The 23,732-nt window shown below is 38.6% G+C and overlaps 4 protein-coding genes across 4 annotated transcripts; all 4 read left to right on the top strand.

The window, feature by feature from the left end:
• The first annotated feature begins 282 nt into the window (after positions 1-282).
• On the top strand, positions 283-4,598 carry LOC128893650 (GSK-3-binding protein-like). Its single transcript, XM_054154773.1, has one exon. The coding sequence runs from the start codon at positions 1,431-1,433 to the stop codon at positions 1,908-1,910; it is 480 nt and encodes a 159-aa protein (XP_054010748.1). The 5' UTR covers positions 283-1,430; the 3' UTR covers positions 1,911-4,598.
• A 311-nt stretch (positions 4,599-4,909) lies between these two features.
• Positions 4,910-11,824, top strand: LOC128893644 (xaa-Pro dipeptidase). The gene is made up of 10 exons (XM_054154764.1): positions 4,910-4,990; positions 5,693-5,832; positions 6,423-6,621; positions 6,702-6,941; positions 7,017-7,078; positions 7,150-7,194; positions 10,192-10,461; positions 10,542-10,986; positions 11,158-11,309; positions 11,519-11,824. The coding sequence occupies exons 1-10, from the start codon at positions 4,925-4,927 to the stop codon at positions 11,559-11,561; spliced, it is 1,662 nt and encodes a 553-aa protein (XP_054010739.1). The 5' UTR covers positions 4,910-4,924; the 3' UTR covers positions 11,562-11,824.
• On the top strand, positions 7,384-10,185 carry LOC128893641 (FAST kinase domain-containing protein 3, mitochondrial-like). The gene has a single exon (XM_054154758.1). It carries the CDS (start codon positions 7,831-7,833, stop codon positions 9,982-9,984), a length of 2,154 nt encoding a protein of 717 aa, XP_054010733.1. The 5' UTR covers positions 7,384-7,830; the 3' UTR covers positions 9,985-10,185.
• A 114-nt stretch (positions 11,825-11,938) lies between the features above and the next one.
• LOC128893640 (C-Maf-inducing protein-like) lies at positions 11,939-21,112 on the top strand. Its single transcript, XM_054154756.1, has 8 exons — positions 11,939-15,508; positions 17,393-17,578; positions 17,710-18,299; positions 18,723-18,812; positions 18,888-19,140; positions 19,268-19,525; positions 19,617-19,917; positions 20,181-21,112. Exons 1-8 carry the CDS (start codon positions 14,249-14,251, stop codon positions 20,303-20,305), a joined length of 3,063 nt encoding a protein of 1,020 aa, XP_054010731.1. The 5' UTR covers positions 11,939-14,248; the 3' UTR covers positions 20,306-21,112.
• Positions 21,113-23,732: the final 2,620 nt, after the last annotated feature.

Below are 23,732 nucleotides of genomic sequence, written 5' to 3'. Positions count from 1 at the left end.
ACAGTCGCAAGTTGGGAATCGAGCAGGCGCGTGTGCGCACGCATGATAAACTTGGCAGAGGATGACGTAGTTAACACGAGCTCGAGTGTAACCTTGATCCGTACACTGCAAACTCTGTCCCCCTTCGCCCTGTATCCCCCGATCGTCCCTGGTACGGTTTTCTCCGAACGTAAGCATTTCGGGAGCAGGAACGAACACTCCTGTGTAGAAACTCGTGTGGCGCGATAATTAATTCCCTAAAGGATTAAGGATGCAAAGCAACGCTTTGTAAACGTAGAAAAGACTAGCGAGATCGTTTTATCTCCCGTAAAGGGCTATGGGCTGCTATGGGTTTCGCGACGAGGGGGGCAGGGCAACGTAGAACAAGGAAATGACATAGGTATTATCGATTCGCTAGAGCTCACGACTCACGAGTTAACGGTTTGTTTACACGAGCGTGGGGGAAAGTGCGCATGCGCGGCAGAACCAAAACAATAATAAGAGAGTAGAAGGTTCGTGGCTGGCGGACGAGCGGTCGCTCAGCTTTGGGCGTACGAACTCTCTCGTATCTTAATTCATGTGTGTATATGTGTGTGCGTGCGCGCGTGTGTGTGCGTATGTTGTGTATAAGCAAACCAGAGGAAGGAACGTTAAACTCGTACCTTTTCGAAACGATCAGTGAAAACTCGTAACAGCGTTCCTCGATTCTCCACGCGATACGTGGAGCCAGGCTTGCGTCAAAACGTTTCTCGTTGTGCAACGTGTCTTTCGGCTTGAATAACAATATGATTAAGAAACGACGTTGTTAGAGGAACGCTGGATCGAACATCGAAGACTCGAGGAAAACAAAGTGGAAAAGTGCGGACGTCGCCGCTCCGAACTGTCTCGCGTGTGTTGTTGATTCGATTCAACGAAGAAGAATCGACGAGTGTTGTACATAGGAAAAGTTGATCGTTCGACATTCGAGAAAAGGAGAGGTCCGCGAGAGGGGGAAGGATACATCGTGCGTATTTACCCAGTGAATCACGCGTTCTATGCGATTACGAGACACGACGGGCTGCTACAGGCCATCTATGTTTATACCAACGTTTCGGAATACGTTTGTAAACATTCACCGAACGGAGAGAGTCAGAGAAACCCCAGCACGCCGGTTGATCGGTTTACCTGTCGATCTGCGCGAGATACGACGATACGAACGTTAAGCTGTGCGATACGAGAACGAGGAGAGTGAAGTTGCGTGTGCCAGCCGTGAGAGTTACGTGTGTAACTGGAAAAAAGAAAGAGCGAGGAGCCGAAAGAAAGAGAGAGGGCGATAACACGTTGTCCCGTAGAGCAGAGCTTTATTGTGAACCTTATTCGAGCTTTCTCGCCTGTCGCAGACGTGGAGGTGTAAACACGTTCCTGGCACTGTCCTTCCATCCTTTGGTACCTGAAAAACGGGGGAAAGTAACATGCCAAGCGCCGAGGAGACCACGTATTTAATAGAAGTGATGCCAGACACCACGCAGGACTTCCTCTCGCGCGACGTGGACCTCCTCGTCTCGCAGATCAAAGAGAACCTGCGGTTGTCCAGCCTGAAGGCCAAGTCGAGCATCAACAACAAAAATCGACCTTCGCCCTATCAAATACCGTCGAGGTCGTGGGCAGACCCGAACAGTTGCGAGGTTTACGCGAGAAACACCGGTGTCCACGACCATCGTCATCATCTAAGTCATCACCACAAAAGACCCAACGCCAGGGAGGACGATCCTTACGCGCTCCTGCAGGAGTTGCTCAGGGAAGGCGGACTGATCAAGGAGGCTGTGAAGAGACTCCGGGCGAACCTGGACGAGCTCGAGAATTCCGAAGAGGAGGACGAACCCGTGTATCGAAGGAAACCGTACTTGTACGACTCCGAGGATGAACAGTTGCAGCCAGTGTACGAGCTGTGAAAATGAGTCCAACTGTAACGGATTAATTCTCGGTACGGATCAGGCTCGAGACTCTCTGTTAGATCTTGCTCGATGTAAGCGTGTCCAAGTGTCGTGGGCTGCATCGAAACAAAGTGCCGTGGGGTAAACGTAATTAGCCGACAACTCACCTTACATGGCCGTGTTTGTAAATACGATGATACGTTGTTATTCGAGGCATCTAGCGACCGGCTTCGGCCGACTTCGGCCGCGATCGCCGACCTATCGACGATCCGCGAAGCCTACGTGGAAGCCTGCGAATTATGGCTGCCCGTGGTTGCCTCGATTCGAGATATTGGACTCGATCTACGCGACAACGTTCCTCGTTTCCTCCGTTCAAACTTATCCCTCCCTTTAAATAGAAATAGTTCCTGAGTGCTGCTCGCGTCTACGGTAACAGACGAGTTTCCAACGATCGACTCACGACATTTCAACAAAAGAATCATCCGTAACAGTGTTCGCTCATCGGTTTTCTTTACAGCTTTCTATTTATGTCATATTTTCAAAGTTACGCAAGTGATACGCATGCCAGTAGCTATTCGAATAAACGAAACGTTATCAGCCGTTGGGTCGTAGCATAACAAACGATAAGACGGTGATCTAACCGTACATCTAAATGCGAACTCATCTGTTACCTCTGTTATACGATTATAGGTTCTGTAATAACGTCGAGTACGAATATTAACCCTTTGGACTCGACGACGGTTTCATTACAAAGAGGTTTAACGATTCGTACAACTAAACCCTTTTAGCATGATCGGAGAGTACTACAAAGTGTACCAGTTCGAGTCATAAACAAGATAAACAAAGAATGTCGCTTCCGAGTCGTCCATCGAGTCCAAAGGGTTACAAATCCTATAGGGTGTCGTTAAAAATTTCGCTCGAGACTGTCCAGTTAACTACTAGAGAAATAATAAGCAAATCGTGGGAGAAATGAGAATCAATCAACGAAACGGAACGCCTTTACGCGCAGAAGCATCGCGACTCGAAGGGTAGTGATCTCGTTTACTTGTTTCATTGCGCACAACGACCGAGTCACTCGGTGGCGGTGGCAAACAGCAATATTCGTTGGTTGAGTTGTATTCGATTATGGTCTAGCGAATCGCCTTTCGTACAACTTTTCAAGTATTTAGCAAACTTTGTTGAACAGACAACGCATCGGTTTTGTTGTCGAGACAAAAGTACGCGAGCAACGCGAATGTATTATCACGACGATGAGTAGGTTTACATTCGCTCTGCATATTTAGTACATAGTTATTTATCACTATCGATTGTTAGCGACGTAACAAATGCTGTACGCGCGTGTAAATTTGTTGTGTACGAGGCGAGTAACTTTAATTATCGGACACTTTACAGTTTTTCCTTTGTCGTTTTATAGAAATTTCTCTGCAATCATCTGTAAAATGATTAAGGTACTTATAGTATTGAAACTTTAAGTCCAGCTAAGAAAAGGATCGAGTTTAATTATGAATTGAATGTATTTATACTTAATATACATATAGTTTAGTAGTAATGCAATACATATCTGAATCGATTTATTTTTCATCCTAAACAAAGTAAAAATTGTAAGGTGTCTGAATATTAAAGTTATTCGTTGTACATTGTATGGCACATGCGTGCTGGTCTAGCGGTATTACTATACCGCTATAGTATGATTCATTCGCGATATGGAACTTGAAGACACGACGCTGTAATCAATTTCCAAGTGGCACTGCAAGTTGTGTGAAACGGTTGTATACAGTGTCGAACATAGGTTGCATTCGAAAACGCGATCGTTCACTGAGCCGTTCCGTGAGCGGCTGAGTTCAACAATTTTTTCGCTCTGTGCAGCTGTTGGCTGCTACCTGGGAGCGGTCACCATGCTTGAGAGCGAGAAATTTTTAGGCTCACTAAGCCGCCTCTGTGAGCGCTCACAGAGCGGTTCACAATCGGTGAGTGGTGGCCTCTTGGATGCAACTGTACATATTTCCAATGACAGATCTAGACGTTGCTTAACTCATGTATTATACATGACGAATAATATTTATCCTTCCGTTATTCTCTTTACGAAGTATTAAAAAATGTAGAGACTCGAACACGAAGGTTGAGAGCTACGGAAACGTTACTAGTTAGAGAAACCTTGCATATATTTCATTTCATTCATGGAAGATAAAATTAAAAACAAAAAAATTAGCAAGTTCATACGGACTACGCCATTTTTCGGGGATAAAAGTGTTTTGTCCTCTATGCTTTTGAATAGTAACGAAAGTAAGCTGACTTTTTATTTATCTCAAAGAGATACAAATATTCAGCGTTGGTTGGCACAGACTGATTCTCAAAATCAAATCGATAGTTTTGTTCCAAGAATCGTTCTGTATCAACGCTTATGTCCGGCACTGTAAATACACGCGTTATCAAAATCCACAAGCGAGATAAACTAGCGATCAACGCGTCATGCAACTCCTGTAATCGCGTTGGTTTAAATGTCCGTTCCGGTGAACATGTGATTACGCGTATGAATGAGGAGTTAGCGCATTTTTTTTTCAATGCTGGGTGATTGCATAGAAAGAGTGAGAGATTTGTCTTTAAATTTACCGTTATAGTGTAAATTAAGAAAGCTATACCTCGTTGTGATGATCGGATTTTATATCCGACGAACCTTAATTACGAATAAAGAAATTAAAAATTGTATTCCAACACTTATTTATGCCTCCCTAGTTCGCGATATCGTAGACAATTATTTTTGTGCTTTCAAGGTAATGAAATTTATGAAATTATCAAAAATAGTATATTCTTTTATGCTTCTATTATTTTTTAGAGCGACTAAGGGCGCCAGTCGCGCCCTTATTTGATACTCCCCTGACCTAAAAGACGGTACGTTTGTGAGCGAGTCATGACGTCACTACTGCTGACGTGGCACGTTTACGCTTATAGTTTATAGCGCTAAAAGAGATAAACCGAACACAGCCTATGAGTACCTGAAGTTTGCCAGTACTGCTTGTCTCGTTCTTTGGAAAATGTTTAATCCTTTGACTATAAGTCAAAGGTGTAATCGTTTCTCGACCTTATGGCGAAGATTAAAGGTACATACTCATAGTATGTATAGGGTTTTGCTCATCATTAGCCTAACGTTTGTATATAATCATCCTCGACCATGGATCTAAGAATATATGGACGTAGTCTAAATTCAGCTTATACATATGCCGTACATACACCGATGTATAGATCAGTGCGTACGTACGTATTCTTAGGTCCATGACGCATGCGCGGAGTGGAAGCACACTGCCAGTGCCATGTCCCAGTGTTACACTAGCTGATGGCGTCACAGCACGTCACAGCTGGTCACACTTGCGCACGCGTTCTTAGAGGACAGACGTGCGCTCAATTGCGCTCAATCCTCTACTGTCTTTCCTACTCTATCTATACTATCTCTTTGTCTAACACGTCAGCTTCCTATGGCGCCATTAATACATGTGCTCGCCACGCTCTGAACTAACATGGCTGACAACTGACAACGACGAAACAACCTAACCAGACCTAATCTTTTCTTCCCTCCATCGCTTTACCTACTCATCACGTCGTCCCGCAACTTTTTAAAAACATCAATACGCATGCGTATTCGAATCCGGACTTCATAAGCGCTCGAGTGTCACTTTGTTTCGTTTCGGTGCCCATCAGTGCCCATCTGTGCCGGCACAGATTTACACGATTGCGTAGCGCAATTCATTAGAGCACAAACAAATAAGTGTAATTCAGAATATTTCTTATTGTTGATTGTTACGCAGGTGTATTACTTCCAATCTACGCCTACATCCTACAATTACATTCCAAGAGCGTTAGCGAGAACAGTGTATCACGCACATTCTAGTCTATTACAAGTGAATCGACGAGTGACAGATAACGATATGGCAGAAGCAACAGATTCGTATGTATAGACAATACAATCATTGTTTTTCTTATCAAGCTTTTTCGTCGATGTTCAATATATCGATTGTCTCTATCTATTAAAATACAGTTTCTTGAACAAATAACTATCTGTAAAAGAGTAGCAAGTTGACACTTTGATGTGTCTTTTGATACCAGGATCATTAGTAAACTTATCAAGGTCGTTTTCGAATTCATTTTTGAAATAATATCAAATGATTTTATTCTGATCCTTCTGATAATATCATTGCATTGCAAAGTAAAAATACAAGATGTTGCATTTTTTCATTATTTCAACCAAAAACAGATTGGAAAAAGATAAGTAATTAATTATAAATTGCAGCAAAGAAGATCGATAAACATGTTTTAAATATACTATCTTATCTTTGCCATTCTTAGTTGACTTAATCTGTTTATCAGTCAGTCTCATCAGTCTTTGATAATTTAACAAAACTTGTATAGATAAAGAACATAAGCTGTTTTTAACTGTTAAACTATTTTGAATCCATTTTGAAAACATAATTTTTGTTATATCAGATCCTATTATTCTTACCTTTTTATGTTTACTCAAATTATAAATACTCATTTCAGAGCTACTATGGAATCCTATTTTCAAAGGGGCGATCATACCCTGAAGGTACCCATGTCACTTTTCCAAAATAATCGCAAACGATTAATCACACGTCTCAGAACAAACACAAAGACTCCAATAGAAGGTAGTTTTGTAATTCTTCAAGGAGGAATTGAAGTTCCATTTAATGACACAGATATAACATGGCCATTCAGGCAAGTAAGTAACTCTTGTAAGTAAGCAGTAATCTTAAAATACCTGACAGAAAGTAGATGTTTTTAATGTAATCATTTTGATAGGAATCATTCTTTCAATGGTGTTTTGGCGTCGAAGAACCAGGATGTTACGGTGCTATTGATTTATCAACAGAAACTTCGATTTTGTTCTTACCACGATTGCCGAGAGAATATGCCATTTGGATGGGGAAATTGCACACCTTGGAAGATTTTAAAAAGAGATATGCAGTCCATGAGACTTACTACACCGATGAGATAGCTGAAGTATTAAAAAGAAAGCAAGCCACTCTTCTCCTCACTTTGGTAAGTTCTATTTTCAAACAATTTTTTTGGTCTAGATGTGCTTCATCATGTTTTTAATTTCACGAATGTTTGTAGATGGGTAAAAACAGTGATAGCGGTTTACAAACTCACGAAGCAGATTTTGATGGTATTAACCAGTAAGTAGTAAATTACTTTCGTGCATTCTTGGATTACAGAACAATTTTTCTTATCTTTTATTTTTTTTCAGGTTCAAAGTGGACAACAAAGTTTTGTATCCAGAAATATGCGAATGGTAAGTCATAGAATGGAAATTTATTTTTGCATGTTTAACGCTTGCTTCGAAAGTTTAAGATACCACGTAATATATTAATAAATTTATATGCATTAAATTTTGATACTTTATAACAAGAAAGTATTTTCTAATCTCTATTGAAAATGTTTCTAATTGAGACCAAATACGGTAATGTCTATCAATTTTACAATTACTAATCAAAGGACAAAGTAACGAGGAATTTTTATCGAACGAATACACTTTTAAAAATTCATTTCGTTATATGATATCGATAAGATTTTGTAGTCTATGTAGAAAGCCTAAGAAATAGCGTCGCTATCGATAAGTCGACTGTTTTATATCGATATTGCCGTTATACTCACTTTTCATTGAGTTGATTTTCCTTTATATCTGACACAAGCTTTTTATACAAAGTTTTTTTAACAATGATTTAACAACGTCTGAAATGAATCATTAAATTGAAAGTATTTTGAAAAGCAGTTTGAAGAATACGTGTGTTAGGTATTCTAATGCAAATAAACAAATTCTGCTGTGTTTTTATTCTTTTGCGTGTTAAAATTAAAAAAGGTACAATAAATAAACGAAAGATGAGGGATTTATCGTTAGATCTAATCTCATTAGACGCTTGTATGATCTATGCAGATGATACTAGCTGGCCGCGTATGGGCAAAATTTGTAATGCATAGGCAGCCGTCCATAGTCATCTCTAAGCTGAGAAAACGCTGGTATGAGTCCATGTCGGGGAACTTTGCTGGGCAAAAAATTTTAACGCAAACTAGTATTCTCGTGCAGGAGGGTCCCGAAATACAGGAAGTACCGTTAATTGTCAGAAAAATCAAGGATATCGAGGCAATGTGTAACGGTACAAATAAAAAGAAGCTCTCTTCTGTGAATTCTGGTTACAAGCTGTCCAATACATCTAAGAAGGACGAACAGTCTACGCTAAATAATGTATCAAACATCACAAATATTCCAAGTAACTCCAAAGTGAAAAATAAACCACTGAATCGAAGAATAGACATTGAAACCGACGAAGGAACCGCAGTACTGTTTTGTTCTGATCTCGAATGCCTTAAAGATTCTGATATAGAAGAGGTTCTACAGGAATTGCAGTCGTTCGACACAGTCGACGGAGTATACTCACTGTTAGAGAACAAGGTCGCGCATGAGATTAACTGCAGGGTAGCTTTGGAAGGACTGAAGAAAGTTATTGAGTTGGAGAATAGTTGGAACAAGCAAAAGTATAGCAAAGTGCAGAAAAATAGGCAATCGGAAATCGACATCAGTGCTAAAGATATTGTTATGAAACAGTTGATTAAATTAATTATTAATAGTCACGACAGCGAGATGATACTACAGGGACTTATAGCATTGAAGAAAGATAAAGTTAATCCGCCTAGAAACGTGTACAGAGATTGGATGTGCGACGAGGCTCTGAGTCGTGCTGCGGATGGAGAGTTTACACCTGCCCAGCTGATAAATGTTATCAAAATTTTGTCGACTTACAAGGATCTTAAATATCATAAAGCTATCGATACTTTGTGGATTGGTATTTTGCTCAGGGAACAAGAGATTAATTCTCATTCACTGGTAGCATTGTTTAAAACTCTGAAATATTTTAATCAGAGTAAAAACATGGTGAAGATTATTCTCGAAAGAAAACTTTCTGATCATTGGTTAAAATTAACAGGCACACAAATTGCGGAAATATTGGACTGTTTTCATGACGATGTCTTTGCAACGAGATGTTTAATAAATGCCAGCAAATGGGCAAGTATAAGTATGAGTACATCCAGCGAAAAGGACTTGATAAATTTCATACGTAGTCTAACTTCGAAAGACTACATCGATCTTAGAATAGAAAACACTTTGCAGGAATATTTGAAATCTAAAGCATTGCAAATCGAAGATTCGAATTTAATAGCCACGATTATGAATTATTGTAAAATTCTGCAGGTCAGAAACGAACAGATTTTGGCAGAATGCGGGGAATACTTCATAAAACAGAGTACGAATATTCCAACTCACTTACTGCCATCCATTCTCACACCATTTGGATTGTTGTACGTACAGCCACCAAGTCCCAGTAAATTTTGGGAAACTTTCAATGAAGTATTGTCATTGAAATTTCATGATTTAAAGCTGGACGATGCTTTGGACATTCTTATTTCTTGCACGTATCTAGAAAAATACCCTGTGAAATTTTTAGATAAGATATTCGTCTCGCAGTTGCTTCACAAGCTTCATTTAAGAAATCATTCTGTTTTCTTCAATCATATAAAGAACAAATTGAAGCTGTTGGATGCCACTATGTCTTTAGAGTGCAAGGATTATCAAGACTTGCATCTCCCTTCGAGAAAGATAGACAAACCATTGTTCTTGGATGCACGAATCAGAAGAACAGTAAATATGATATATCAGCCGTTAGCGTCTTTAGTAGGGGGAGAACACAAATTAAGTAAAAACGTGATCTTGAATCGATTACCAGTTATAAGTTTTTATATGCTCGATATACTGATACATCCCTTCATGGTATCCACTCCAATCTTTCATTTGAACGAATCGAAGAAAGATACAAACACTGCAGTTTTAATTTATTTACCAGAATATTATTGTAGAAATACGCGTCACTTGATAGGGCCTCAAATAATGAGGAAGAGACATATCAGGAAATTGGGATTTCGAGTTGTGACGTTGGACTATGTTGTATTGCAGGAACTTTGGAGTCAGTCTGATAAATTGTCGTCTTATTTATTAGAAAGTTTAGGTAGAGCAGAGGATGCTTTATAACAACGAAACATTGAAATTTCAAAATATAATCTTATTTGCTTCAGAAGAAATTATACTAATAATCTACTAACTAAAATATGTTGCGCGATGTATGAAATAAAATGTTTTATAAATGATAACCGAATACTTTTTTGTAAAATAAATTACAAAAATTCATTAAGATATGTTTATCGACAATTTGTCGAATACATTATAATTTATTTGTAGCAGAGTCATAAAATCTCCAGAGGAAATTGAGGTGTTGGAATACGTAATTAAGATAAGCTCGGATGCTCATAAATCAGTTATGCACGTAGTAAGACCAGAACTTGCAGAGTTTCAAGCAGAGGCAGCTTTCATGCATTATGTGTATTCCATTGGAGGTTGTAGACACGTTTCTTATACTTGCATTTGTGGGTCTGGTCATAACGCATCCATACTGCATTATGGACATGCTGGTGCTCCTAACAATAGAGTCATAAAGGATGGCGATATGTGGTGAGCTTCGATACATCTTTAGGATATTTTGTTCAAAGTCTCTATTCTGATAAACTATCAATTTTATTGTTTTCTGCAAGTCTCTTTGACATGGGTGGAAACTACTGTGGATACGCAGCAGACATTACATGTAGCTTTCCAGCTAATGGAAAGTTTACACCGGATCAGAAAATTGTATACAACGCGGTGCTTTCTGCTCGTAATGCAGTAATGAAGGCTGCGAAACCTGGCGTTGCTTGGGTGGACATGCACCTCTTGGCGAATAAGACTATGTTAGCTTCACTGAAGGAGGGCGGTCTTTTGAAAGGCGACGTTGACGACATGATAAAGGCAGGATTGAACGAAGTCTTTCAGCCTCATGGGCTTGGTCACTTCATGGGATTAGATGTCCATGACGTTGGTGGGTATCTCGAAGGACATCCGGAACGTTCTGGGGCACCTGGATTGAGAAAACTAAGAACCAGTCGTATGTTGCAATCTGGTATGGTCTTAACGATTGAGCCTGGATGCTACTTCATCGATTGTGTAAGTGTAAAACATAGTATTATACGAAGTACAATCGAGATACTAGCAATAACAAAGTTAATAGTTGAAATATGTAAAATTCGATGGATTGTGTAAAATATTTCTGCTATTTTATTTATTGTAAAACATCTACCAAGGAATAAGATAAGGTCCTTAATTAGTATATGATAGCTGTTAGATGCAGCTCTGAGTAACCCAGATCAATCGAAATTCATCGTTGCTGAAGAACTGAAAAGATTCCGCGGCTTTGGTGGAGTTAGAATCGAAGATGACGTCCTTGTAACAGACACTGGAGTAAAAAACATGACGGTTGTGCCGCGCACGTAAGTTTTGACATATTTCAGATTTTATTTTTATACTATTCTGATCATAATTCTGCCCTTATTTTGTCTATCAGAAACGTTTTCCGATTAATATTTATATATAATAATATCTTGTAATTCATATAATTTTGAGAGCATACAATGCTATCTCGAAACATACGATTTTTGAATTCCCATTACTCTTCTTTGAACGTCTAATTCAATTACAGCGTGGAAGAAATAGAGAACTGGATGTCCGCTGAGAGAATCTAATTAGAACCGACAAGCGGAAAGAGGAATTCAATAGTGAGAGAAACTATACGTCATAATATATGCGACTTTTTAACTAAGAGCTTCGAGCAAAGACCGATTATTTACATATTCTGTTTTCGTGATATAAGAATAGTTGTATTATGAGATATATACGTCATGAAATAAATTTACATTCATTTTTTGTAACGCATGAACTATACAATCGAACATCGAATATTTTGTATATATGGAAGACAAAAATAAAAAAATACATATTTTTCTCATTTTCATGTATAAGTATCTCTACGCTCTCGCGTCCTTTTTTTTCGTGTTGCAAAATGTAATACACATTGTTTTTTAATCTGAATGAGATTTACGATTGTTCTATGTATAATATTAATGGTGGTTCAATGCTTTTGAGCGTATTCTTTTTGAATCTGTAATGTTCACAAGAGGAATAACATTGCATTATAAATGATTCGAATTCGTAGTAACTGTTTGCAAGGCAACGCCTAGCGTAACCTTGGATGCGATATCTTACGTTTATTGAAAGGGAACTTGAACGCTGTTATTATCGGGTATGGTGTTACCAGTCGTCGCCGCGACGTGGACGCGTGCCTTTGTTAAGCGGAGAGTTGCTTAAAAGATGCCAGTGTTTTTTTTTTGTTTTTTCTTTGTGCATTACTTTTTACTACTTTTACTACATTAATTTTTGTGTTATGTGCATTACCAACGCTCATGCGCTTTATATATTATATCATTCACGCAGATTTTCATACAGTTTCCCATACTTTTCCATGTCATAAATGTATGAACAACCGCAGTCTCTTAACGAATCTTAAGATCCATGCTATGGAATAATTTTGAATGTTTTATTTTAAACGACGTCGATCGCAGACCGATCCAAATAACAATATTTTCGTATGAAACCAGTTTAAAAAAAGATACCGAAACAACAATGGGATGTTATCCGTATCGCTTACGCTAAAAGGGAAGTGCGATAACGTCGTCGCATCATTTGTCATTTCTCCATCCTTGTGCAAACTATCATTGTACGTGTATCGGTCAAAGTTAATCGGATGATGACAATTTCATGAAATGAACTGTTCAAGATATTAGTTTTAAACATTCCAACGAAGTTGATTATATATTTATTGATATTATTATTCCATGTAAAATATTTTTACAACTAAAAAAAATGACGAGTTATATGCCTCAGCACAGTAGACATAGTTACAAATGAACGTCAATAGGTTTAGAAATTAATTGTATTAAAATAGATTTGATTCATTTTTTTTCATGTATGTCTTTCACATGTCTCATTTGTAATTTGATCAAAGGCAATCAAAAGTATTCACTTGGACATACATATAGTGTATGTTCCACCAGGATCGAAAGAGTTGATATGAATGCGTCTCGCGCCCCACAAAAAGGGGAATTCCCTTTTCTGGGTTCGATGCCAGCTCTGAAAAGTGACCGTACAAATTCAAGAATAATACAGACTTTGCTTTTTAATGTGTTTTATTTATCAAAAATTGATTATTTTGATAAATATGTGTGTCGAAAGTTACAGAGGTCGATAAAGGGTTAATTTATATTTGCAAAGTCGTAGCATAAGCAAGTGTCCGAATTTCATTTAAATTCATTTCCTTTGATGCTTGTCTTTCAGAGTGAATTTTTTTAATTCATCATAATATATATATGTATATGTGGGTGATATTCTAAGTATGTTACATGGTGATGTGACGATGAACGTGTTAACGTGTAAAAGGGGAATGAAAGGGGCGCAGGAAATCGCAATAATTCGAAGCAAACTCGCGACTAGTCATTGATCGGCTGCGAGACGCCAAGCGCCGCGACGCCCTCTCCTCTCCTTAACCCCGTCGTCCCCACCTGCTTGTTCACAATCGTGTCAGACATTTAAGCGTCACGTCGGATACACGGCTCCCTCTTTCTCTCGCTCTCCTCGTTTCCCTCTTTGTTTCTCTCTCCTTCGCTCCTTCTGTTCGTCGTTCATCGACTCTGACTCTGCCGACCAATTCTCGACACCATCGGACACCATCGCCATCCAACCACTGGAAACTGCTCCGGCACGTTACAATTTTCTCCCGATTTTTTTTGCAGATAGATAAGAGAACCGGTGAAACAAGAACCAGTGAATTAATCAGGAGTCGAGCAACGAGACAGTGAGTCGAGTGGTTTGTGTCAAAATGTGCCGTGATCCGTTGCAACGTGTGAAAAAAAAATCACGCGTCCCAGTTTGACCTCTGAAGCGGGGCTTCCCACGGAGCCACGAGCCACGAGCAAACCAGCAATGCCCCAGCGCAAACGTTCCTCGAAGCTGCTTCCTGCTCGCTGTTCATTGAATTGCTCTGCGTGAATGAAGAGAGGAGAACGACCGTTTCTAGGTCGAACGAGGAGCTTGATCTGGAGAAAGCCTGTATACTGAAACCCTCGAGGACAACAAAGAAACAAATTCAAGAAACTCAGATCGATTTGCCTTCCAAACGCTGTTACCACGATTTACCTTTCTCCCTGAAATTTTCTCGGACGTGTCGATCATTGGAATCTAGGAGAATAGACTGAATTGGGTCAGTAGGTCCATAGCGTAGAATCTCGCCACAAGGGGACACAAGTTACCAAATTAACCAATCCTCAAACTGCTCACAAGAATTTTCTGTCTGAAAATTCATTTATCCTCAAATAAAATGTTCTGTTTCCAAGGCCCTTTTACACGCGCCTCCCGCGTGTTAGTGTCCCCCCTGTCTTCTACCAAATCCAACACCTCCTCCATGAGCATGATCCTACCCATCAACAACAAATCTTCGACTTCCAAGAGCGACAGACGAGGCTCAGAGGCCACCAGTGAAGGCTCTGGGTCATCCATCAGATACATAGACCAAGAGCCATCCACCTCGGATTGCAGCAGCACCGATACACTCCCAGACATCAAATCCGATTACCTGGATCCAGACTCCCTCTCACCAGGACCTGATTCTTTAACAGCACCCAATCTCATTCCAAATGGAGAGGAAACCAAAGATGACAAGAAACTCTTGGAAGATGGGAGTAGTCCAAAGTCTTCTCCAAAGAAGCAATCATATAGCAACAGGCGCTGCAAGAAGCTTCTTCTGCGTCTACGGTCCACTGAGTCATCCAATTCCTGCGACAAGGATGCTTCTTTCTTTTCCGTGTCTCCCTCACCAGGTAGCAATTCTATAGGGATAGAATCATCAGGCTCATCTCCTGGGGGCCATCAGGATTACGAAACTGGCAGTACCACAACACTCTTCACAAAGTCCTCCCCTTCTGTTCTGATCGACTCCATAGAGGACAATTTGAGGAACTGTCGTGTGACAGCTGTCTCAGAGAACGACATACCATCCTTGCAGAATGGGTTTGGGGAGTCAGGAAAGGAGAACGTTTACAATCAAGAGACAGAGACAGAGGAAGGATCTTCATTGCCGTTGAGTCCTGCTGGTCCAACGAATGCTGGCCTGTCATCCACTGCACCTTACTACAACTTTCTCTGCGTGAATGGAGGAGCCATGCGTCTGGAGATAACCAGCACCAGCTCGCCTCAGTTGTCGTCAGGCATTAACCCTAGATCCAGCGCGCAATCTCCCTCATCGGATGCCTGTGAATCGTTTGTGGGTGAAAAAGGTTCACGAATAGACACTTTGAAGCCTGAAAGCTTGGACACGGCGTTCTGCCTACCTGCAGCCAGATCTTGTCCAAATTTGGAAAGGCAGAGCACCGGATGCTCCCCTACTAGCGGTTCCTCGAGCTCTAGCCCCAGTTCCGGGCCTGTTGGGCCCAGGTTCAAGCCTATCGAGGAAGGAGACATCCAGGTGTGCTTTCTGAACCATACAAAGACTCTCGTTAGGAAAATTCTGTCGAGCAAGTTCTTGAGAAGGTGGGAGACGCATCATCTTTATCTGAACGACACCTGTATCTCCTCTAAAACTGTAAGTTGATTTGTTATTTACTTATAGTAGTATAGAAGTAAAGTTCGTTTTAGACTGCAATCATTTTGGCAGAAAAGTATTTGTAAATGTAATTGAAAAAGACAAGACAAAGGGACAAAGGATTGGGTCTGGGTTAGATCAACATTGCAATTTAAATTTCGCGTTAGGTCTGCGTTATTTATTTTTTCAAGATTACATTGCATACAAACGTTCTTTTTTGTAGAGGAAGTAATATTTCTGTTAGAAACAGCAACATTAGTAAGTTTCCAGTGGTTGCTTATCTAGCGGAGCCTATCTTACTGATTAGGCCAACTAACGATCGCTGTAGAATATTCTCGACTAAAATACACACGAAAGACTATGAAAATATCGTTTTTTTTTTTTTCTAAATATAAGTTTTAATAAGTATTTGCTTATTAAGGGAATACTTTTGAATATATGAGCTTCTATTAAGACGCTGGAAATGCGTAAAATATTAAACAGTTAGTGTTACGCGGATAATAAATATTCTTGCGATTTATTAGGAAAGTACGATAGTCGAGACAAATTTAAAGACAATGTCGCGTGGAGGAAAAACACGTTTCGGGACTGGTCGATCACATTTTGACTATTAATACATTCCCAGCCGCTGGCGTATTTTTACGTCATTTTAAAATCCGTAGCTGGTAGCCGCTGACGTACTTCTACGTCATTTTTAAATCTGTACCTGGTCCCTACTGACGTACTTCCACGTCATTTTATATTTGTATTTCAAATCATTTCAGGTAATTATCGACGTGATAATTACGAAACAATTTATACTTCCTGACTTATAAGGACCTGTAAGCAGAGGAAACGTATTCGTTTCAAATATACGTGAAACTGAATAGAATACAAATGTTTCATGCGAGGCTTTGTTTTCGAGAAGTTCAACTTTGAAATTTCGCTTATTATTCGTTATAAGTATTAATTAATATATATATAATGTATATATTATATAACGTGTAACCAGACTTAGCCTAATGGATCGTTATACCAGATGACTAAAAAAGAAAAAAAAGAATGAATCAAGCAGTCTTTTACACGATTCAAACGTAATCTGAATCGCAAGACAAATTCAGGGTCGGCTTTGACGTAAGTGAAACACACACATGACTATGTGTACAGTGTACACGCATCTCTCATCTCTCTGTTTTTCTTTTAGTATACATGCACGTCTATGTATCCACGTTGTTTTATCCAATTTTTCCGCGAATGCATTCGACCATTTTGTCGATTATTCCGTTAACGCTATAAATTTTCGTGTTATTTTATTTTTTTTTCAAGTACAAATTTATGTAGAGTTACATCAATGGTTATTGGCGACTGAACTTCAGTTAACGTTCAATCTTGTTAAATAAATTGACGTGTTTCAGAAAGGTAATAATCGGTGACCCCCAATTCACGGCCTCTCCTTGTAATGCCTTGTAAGCTTTACAACTCTGTAAATATTGTAATAGTGTAAATAATTAATAGGAGTATAAAAGATTTGGGACCAGGTATCGTTTTCTATAGCTACAGCACTGCGCGCTCAGCTTTCTTCAACGCGCATTCGCGAGTTGGAAGCAACACTGGCATCGCAGGGATACGCTTGTCCGCATGCGCTGGTTTGAACGCAGTTCAAACTGTAATTAATTAATTATATCTCAGTAACGGCGCAGTCAATAATCGTTATTTTTTTTTTTAATGGTTTATAATTTCGATTTTTATAACATATCATAGTTTCAGCAACATTCTCGAAATATGTGTTTCCAGATATCTACCACTTTAAGCAACTATGACCATATTTTTTTTTTTTTTTTTTTTTTTTTTTTTTTTTTTTTTTTTAAGTTATAATATTCCAATCATTCAAACTATTCTTTTCAGCCCACTGGATTTCTTCAGCAACCAATACCATACAATAACATGTCCGACATAAGAAAGTATGCCGTTGCCAGATGGGATCCTACATACAAGAACTGCCTCAGCATAATTCTGCCAGACAGTTCGCTTCTCCTCCAAGCCAATAACGCTTATACGAGGGACCAATGGTATCATTCGATACTATGGAAGGTAACTTACCTCCGAGCTCGCAATACTTTTAATTGGGTAGCCACCTTTGTTACTTGTGAAATGGAAAGGTTCCTACGATACGAAACATTTCCTTGAACATCCTGTAACTTCCGATATTATCTGATTTTTAGAGAAGTATTTTCAAGTACCAACACCTAGTAGCATTGAGCACACGAGAAGAAGTAGTGATCAGAGAGCTGAAATCAATGGTAGACTTTGCCTTGTGGACGTCCCTCCAAGACGAAAGGGTCACCGCCGCACCCCTGGAGGCTGTGGCGAAGCTTCTCGAGGATTCAGCTGTGGAGGAGTCGAATCAAAAGTCGGAGAAGCTAACCAGAGAGATGTTTCAGTGTGAAAACGAGCGAAAACACTGGGCAGAAGCTACTCTTTCCGTGGTGGCCCCTCTTCTCGACAAAGTTGCACTCCCTGCCTGCCTTGCTAGAGTTCTCACCAAGTTGGCTCGCGAGCATCCACGATCGTCCTTAGTGTCTGCTGTAAATCCAGCCATCACGAGATGCTTGAAGCACACCGTTGACTTTGGCAAGTCTCCAGACATGAGAAAATTCCTTCAAGTCTTCGTGGCTGCCCTGTACGCAAGTGACAACGGCGAACAAGCCATCAGAGACTATATCGCAGCTGTTCACGGACCTGGAAGCGATTGTCCTCATCCAAGAGTACTTCCCAATCTGGTATCCATCTGCGTCGCTGCGATTTTTCACAGGTAAGATCCACCGTGTTGCTCATTTGATCGAAACAATTTTTTTTTTTTTTGTATTTTTTCACAGGGCACCTTAGCAATCTGTTCAGCTTTATGAGTTATGAGTAAGTAATGTATATTTTTTTTAATTTTTTTCAATTAGCGGGTTGCTATCAGTTCTGCCTAACTCGAGCATCTTAAATAATCTTGCTTTTAATAATAGAAAGAAATGGAAAAGGGAAACTTTTGGTTCGAACAAGTTAATATTATGAAATATGAAAAAATATTTTCAAGGGGTCGTACTTTTCAAATTTTTCCAAGTTTCTTTTAATTCTTTTTTGTTTCATGTATTGCAAGCACTTGTAGAGGTTATTACACATTCTTGTATCCACAGTAATTTATTAATATAACATAATATAACACATATTGTATTGAAAATAATTCCAGATTCGAAGTGACCCGACGTTCCGTATCAGCAAATGACGAACCATTGATTTTACCTCCATTAGATTGCTACTTGTTAGTTCTGAATGTCACGTAAGTATCGTAAAATGCTAGCTATTTAAATTCAGAGTTTACATTCCAAGAAATGTACCATCGATTTTCTTCCAGATCAGAATATACAGACTGGAGGCCGGGCTTGGGCGCTCTGTTGCAACCAGTACCGTTTCCAGAGGAAGCTTTGAGCGTGAAAGAGGTCCAGCAGTCGATATTAATGTGCGTGATAAAGCGTTTAGCAAAAGATACAAGGTGCATCGTTCATCGCGTTCTGCTTCCAGTCAGGGAACCACGACCTGGGTGGATCCACATCGTCGTGCCATCGAGTCCAGCTTGTCCCGATCAGGGAGAATTGTTTGGTGAAATGGTATGCATTTTCTTTGAAGATTTTTAACGACTAATCCTAAGACTCCATAAAATTAATCAAATACATACGCTATACCTCACTATACACCTCTGTAACTTCGAATCTTTCTTTTAATACTGTTTATCAGTTGACAACCTTGCTGGCGTGTTGCTGTCGGCGGAAGAGGTTTATCAGCTCGCTGACGAAGCAGGCACGAGACGATTGTGTACTCCTGGCGGTGAGAGGCTGCGACGCTGCGCAGGAGGTTCTCTGTTTGATGTTGGAATGGCATTTGCTACCAAACGAGGAAGCTCGATTGCAGATAGTGAACGCCCTCGACTCCACAGCATCTGGCAAGAATCGTTACGCTGCACTTTGTCAGAGGCAAAGGAATTTACAAGAATTGGTGAGTAAACAGTGTTTTTTTCATCATTTACATTTTGATCTGACGTCACATGGAAAAAGATTTTTATACTTACTTTCGTCGTTTAAAACAGCAACAGAAAGGAGGGCCCAGAAAATTGACGCTGCCAGTTCGCGCGACGGATGCTGACGTAGCTCTCCTCCTAGGTGGAGGAGCTCTTGGGAACCTCGAATGCCTCAGCTTGGCGTTCACGTCTGTAACTTCCGCTTGCGCCGAGCAACTCATCAAACTGCCAGCTCTGAGATACCTGAACCTCTGGGCTACGCAGTTCGGCGATGCCGGTTTACAAATGATCAGCGAACATTTACAGAAACTCCAGGTTCTGAATCTTTGCGAGACGCCTGTTTCCGACAAAGGAATCTCTACTTTGACCTGTAAGTTTTCTACAACGTAGAGTATTTAAATGGAAACATCCGGAATATCTTTGTTATTTATGGTTCTTTGAACAAAATCTACATAATAGTCTACGTAATAGTCAAACCATTTTTTTTTCCAAGGAAATGTAATATTTTTATTATCATATGTCATATAATATATTGAACTTCGAAAATAACGAAGATATTTGAGTGTTCCCATTTAAACGGTACAGTATCTTCGTGTATGGATAAGTATTCAGTACTCGGGTTTTTATTTTCAGCATTGACGAGCTTAAGAAAACTGAACCTGAACAGCACGAAACTATCCGTTCAAACGTTCGAGTCCCTGAAGAAATGTCTACCATCGCTGCAAGAGTTCGACGTTAGGTACACGGAGGCTTGGTGACCAGAGCTTTTACCTCACGCTAAGCCAAGTAATTCCAATAGTAACGGTAGCATCAAATTAAAAAGACATCAAAGCGATTAGATAATCGAAGAGTAAATTCGAATGATGCGTACACGCTAATCGATTAGCGATGAAAGTTATTTAGTCGTAAATAATAGACGTGTTCTCGCGGGACCGGAAATGTCTCTTCTAAAAATAATTCGGACGCGAAAGAATGGTAAAGTAAAAATTTTGGGAGATCAGATATTTCACTTGTTCTGTGGATGTTATAATCAATGTTAAAGACGTGTAAGAAAGATGCGACTAGGACCATAATTGAAACCTGAAAAAAAGAGAAATTTATCGAAGAAAGCAACGCGAGACTTTCGACAAGTGTCGTAACTGCCTACGAAATGTTATCGTTTAAAGAAATAAAGCACCAAATATTCGAAGACGCGTCGAATTTTGAATAGCTGAAAAAAAGGAGTACGTAGTGTTTCTATTAATAGTTGATCTGTACGAAAACGAATAAGAGGTACATCAAGAAATTGTTTCGGTGGCACAGGGACTCGTTTCAGACTTGTCTGCGAGTCCCTGACTGCCTTGCCTTCTTCGTGGATCCTAAATATTTAATCGTGCAGTTTCGTGTCTTCGAGATGGATGCAAAAATTCGCATCGAGTAGACATTTAATTTAGGAGACATATTTCTTTGTTATTTTATTTGTTGAAACATTATTGATCTCAATACTCGCTGGACAGTCTGGCTGTTCGTTAGAAAGTTCAGTCTTGTTGAGGTTTCTTTGACAAGAATTTAAGAGTTCTCTTTAAGATTTGTTACTTTTTTTTTTAACCCTTATCACTCCAAGAATGTTATGGAATGATTTTCAGGCAATTGCAAACAAACTTTGTTTACGCACATACTTTTTGATTATGTTTAGGACGAATTTGTTATATTGGTTTATATAATAAATGCATAAATATCCGCAGTATATTTATAAGATAGCTTTTTATTTGTAAGAATACTTATTAATGTCGGGTAAATACAAAATAGGAGTAAATCGAAGAAGTTTATTTATATTTTACTGTTATTTTTATATGTTTTTAATAAATTATTTCTAAATAATGTTTATTTCAGGTTTCCTTAATAATGGAGAATATAAAACCTGTTTACGTAATTATTTACGTCTTTTTAAATTTGTACGTGCTCGTTCGTATTTGTATGTTCATTTTTTATATTACTTTTAATTACTCGTACTTTCATCAATTAATGCATAGTATCATTTTGTATAGTAACAAATAATTATTGATTCAAATTCTAAATAAAATAAGTCGTTTTATTTTCTTGAAGATTTAGTTTAGTTATCGTAGATTGCACATATTTGCGTAATAATTACAAATATCATTTTGAATAACGGGCTCATCGTCGCTACTCTCTGTTTTTTCACAGCTTTTACATTAATATCTCGATAACGATAACAAATACCCTAGCTCGCATTGAATTAAACGCAGTAATAAAAAAATTCCGAAATTCCAGTTGTAGTGATAAGGGTTAAAAGGACATTAGTTTTGAAAGACAATGCTGATTGTTAATATTTCGTCGAATGTGATCTACATATAGTTAAGTATACGTAGTTTTATAAAGGGAACAGAAATCTGTATTTAATTGAGATTGAATTTCAGTGTGCGGATATCAAAAGAATACTTGATAGAGTTAAGTAAACGAATTTCTGTACGCATTTTACTTAAATTGTTTTAAGTTCAAGCGAAACGACCTGTTCGCTGCTACGTTCTTTCCAACGTACATTTCCAAAATATGAATATCAAATGGAAAACACTTTTCAATGCAAAATCATTTTCGAAGTTGTTCTGATAAAAGAACCAAACTATTGTATATCGTCAGCAAGACAATTGTCGTTGGGAACGATAAACTGTGCACCGAGAGTATCCGTAAATTACTTTTTATTCGATATTTTCTATTCCAAGGAACTCGGTGCATACGATTACAATATCTTGTATATTATTCGTACAAAGATAGTTTCCTATTACAAGACAAGGTGTTCATTAGTTCTTTATTATACGCGAATGAAATTGAGCAAAAAATTGAAAGAAAAAGTAAACGAATGTTATACGGAGTAATATCAAATTTATTTTGTTTATACTTCTTGTACACTAGGAAACATACGTGAATGAATTTACAAGAAACTCGTCGAAGAAGAGTCCTGTTGCTCCTTTTCTTTGAATAACGCTCAACTGCCGTAGCAATCGAGCTCTGAGTGACCACTGCCACGCTGTGTGCGAACTGGAAAAGGTTGCACTCGTTAGGATCGAGTTTTACGTTTAAAATTAATTCTACGCGACACGTGCAAAACGAATATTATTCAGGACTTAGAGAAATTTGTACGAATTATCTTCACCGGTTAATTAACTTTTGTCTCGCCTATGACATTACTAAATACCATTCTCTTCGATAAAAGAATTTCATACATCTTAAACGATCAGTCATATATACTTATCGTTAGTATCTACCTTCTATTAAAAATTCGAACAAAATTAAGAAATTAATAGTCGTTAGCGTTCATCAGATAGTTATTTTATTTCCATTTCGATAAAGGTGAATACGATAGTTGAATTATTAACGTTTCTTTGTAAATATTAATGTCATATAAATGCTATGTTCTACGATGTAACGTTTAAGATACTCCTTGTACCATAATCGGAGCCTCTTTCCATGGTTAACGCATTACAAACAGTTTAATGTTCTTTATTCCAATAAGTAACAAACTTTCAGTCAAAGGAATTCCTATAACTTTGAAAGATCTCCACACGTTCCTTAGTGTAAATATCAACGTAAAGATAAGTTTTGTTCTCAACCACAATCGCTAGATGCAAACTCGATAGTTTGTAAGTATTAGGTCATCCCATATTCAATGCATAGATTAAACAATCTTCTGTTAACAATTAATAAGTATATCGTTATTTTTGTTTCCTACTATCCTTTACCATACCACCTTCTCCCGAACTTCTTCGTCCCCTTTTTATGAAATCCTAGTGCAAGTTATTTTGCTGATTTCCCATGTTGTAAAAATATGCGTAATGGAAACATATATAATGTTTATTTAATTATGTAATAAATGATGCATCATTGCCCCAGAGGGACGAGTAGTACCATAATTGTTAAATAATATGATTTATTATTCATAAAATTCATTGCATTCATATTTTGATATATATAGAAGCACAAACGCCAGTTAATGGACACACAAATGGTATCGCCATCTAGCGGCGAGGTCCGAACTAATTTTCAGACCGTTTCGTTAAAAAACATTAATTACGTAATTATCATTATTCAACATTTAATTGTTCATTTGTACATTAATAATTATCTAATGCCTGGTTTTTTTAATAAATAAAAATACTGAAAATATAGCGCTATCTAGCGGCGAAAATT

Source organism: Hylaeus anthracinus, unplaced genomic scaffold (assembly GCF_026225885.1).
Source record: "Hylaeus anthracinus isolate JK02 unplaced genomic scaffold, UHH_iyHylAnth1.0_haploid 3, whole genome shotgun sequence".
In the NCBI taxonomy this organism is placed as follows: domain Eukaryota; kingdom Metazoa; phylum Arthropoda; class Insecta; order Hymenoptera; family Colletidae; genus Hylaeus; species Hylaeus anthracinus.
Note: the sequence above shows the minus strand (reverse complement) of the source record. Positions and strands in the feature narration are given on the sequence as shown.

What these genes read in the sequence shown, in the direction of transcription:
- LOC128893641 (XM_054154758.1), top strand. Translation starts at nt 7,831, where the DNA reads ATGCAGATGATACTAGCTGGCCGCGTATGGGCAAAATTTGTAATGCAT.
- LOC128893640 (XM_054154756.1), top strand. Translation starts at nt 14,249, where the DNA reads ATGTTCTGTTTCCAAGGCCCTTTTACACGCGCCTCCCGCGTGTTAGTG. An exon ending in GTCGCTGCGATTTTTCACAG is followed by an intron (nt 18,300 to 18,722) that starts GTAAGATCCACC and finishes AAATAATTCCAG; the next exon opens with ATTCGAAGTGACCCGACGTT. An exon ending in GAGAATTGTTTGGTGAAATG is followed by an intron (nt 19,141 to 19,267) that starts GTATGCATTTTC and finishes ACTGTTTATCAG; the next exon opens with TTGACAACCTTGCTGGCGTG.
- LOC128893650 (XM_054154773.1), top strand. Translation starts at nt 1,431, where the DNA reads ATGCCAAGCGCCGAGGAGACCACGTATTTAATAGAAGTGATGCCAGAC.
- LOC128893644 (XM_054154764.1), top strand. Translation starts at nt 4,925, where the DNA reads ATGTTTAATCCTTTGACTATAAGTCAAAGGTGTAATCGTTTCTCGACC. An exon ending in CCTTATGGCGAAGATTAAAG is followed by an intron (nt 4,991 to 5,692) that starts GTACATACTCAT and finishes ATTGTTACGCAG; the next exon opens with GTGTATTACTTCCAATCTAC. An exon ending in ATAAAGGATGGCGATATGTG is followed by an intron (nt 10,462 to 10,541) that starts GTGAGCTTCGAT and finishes GTTTTCTGCAAG; the next exon opens with TCTCTTTGACATGGGTGGAA.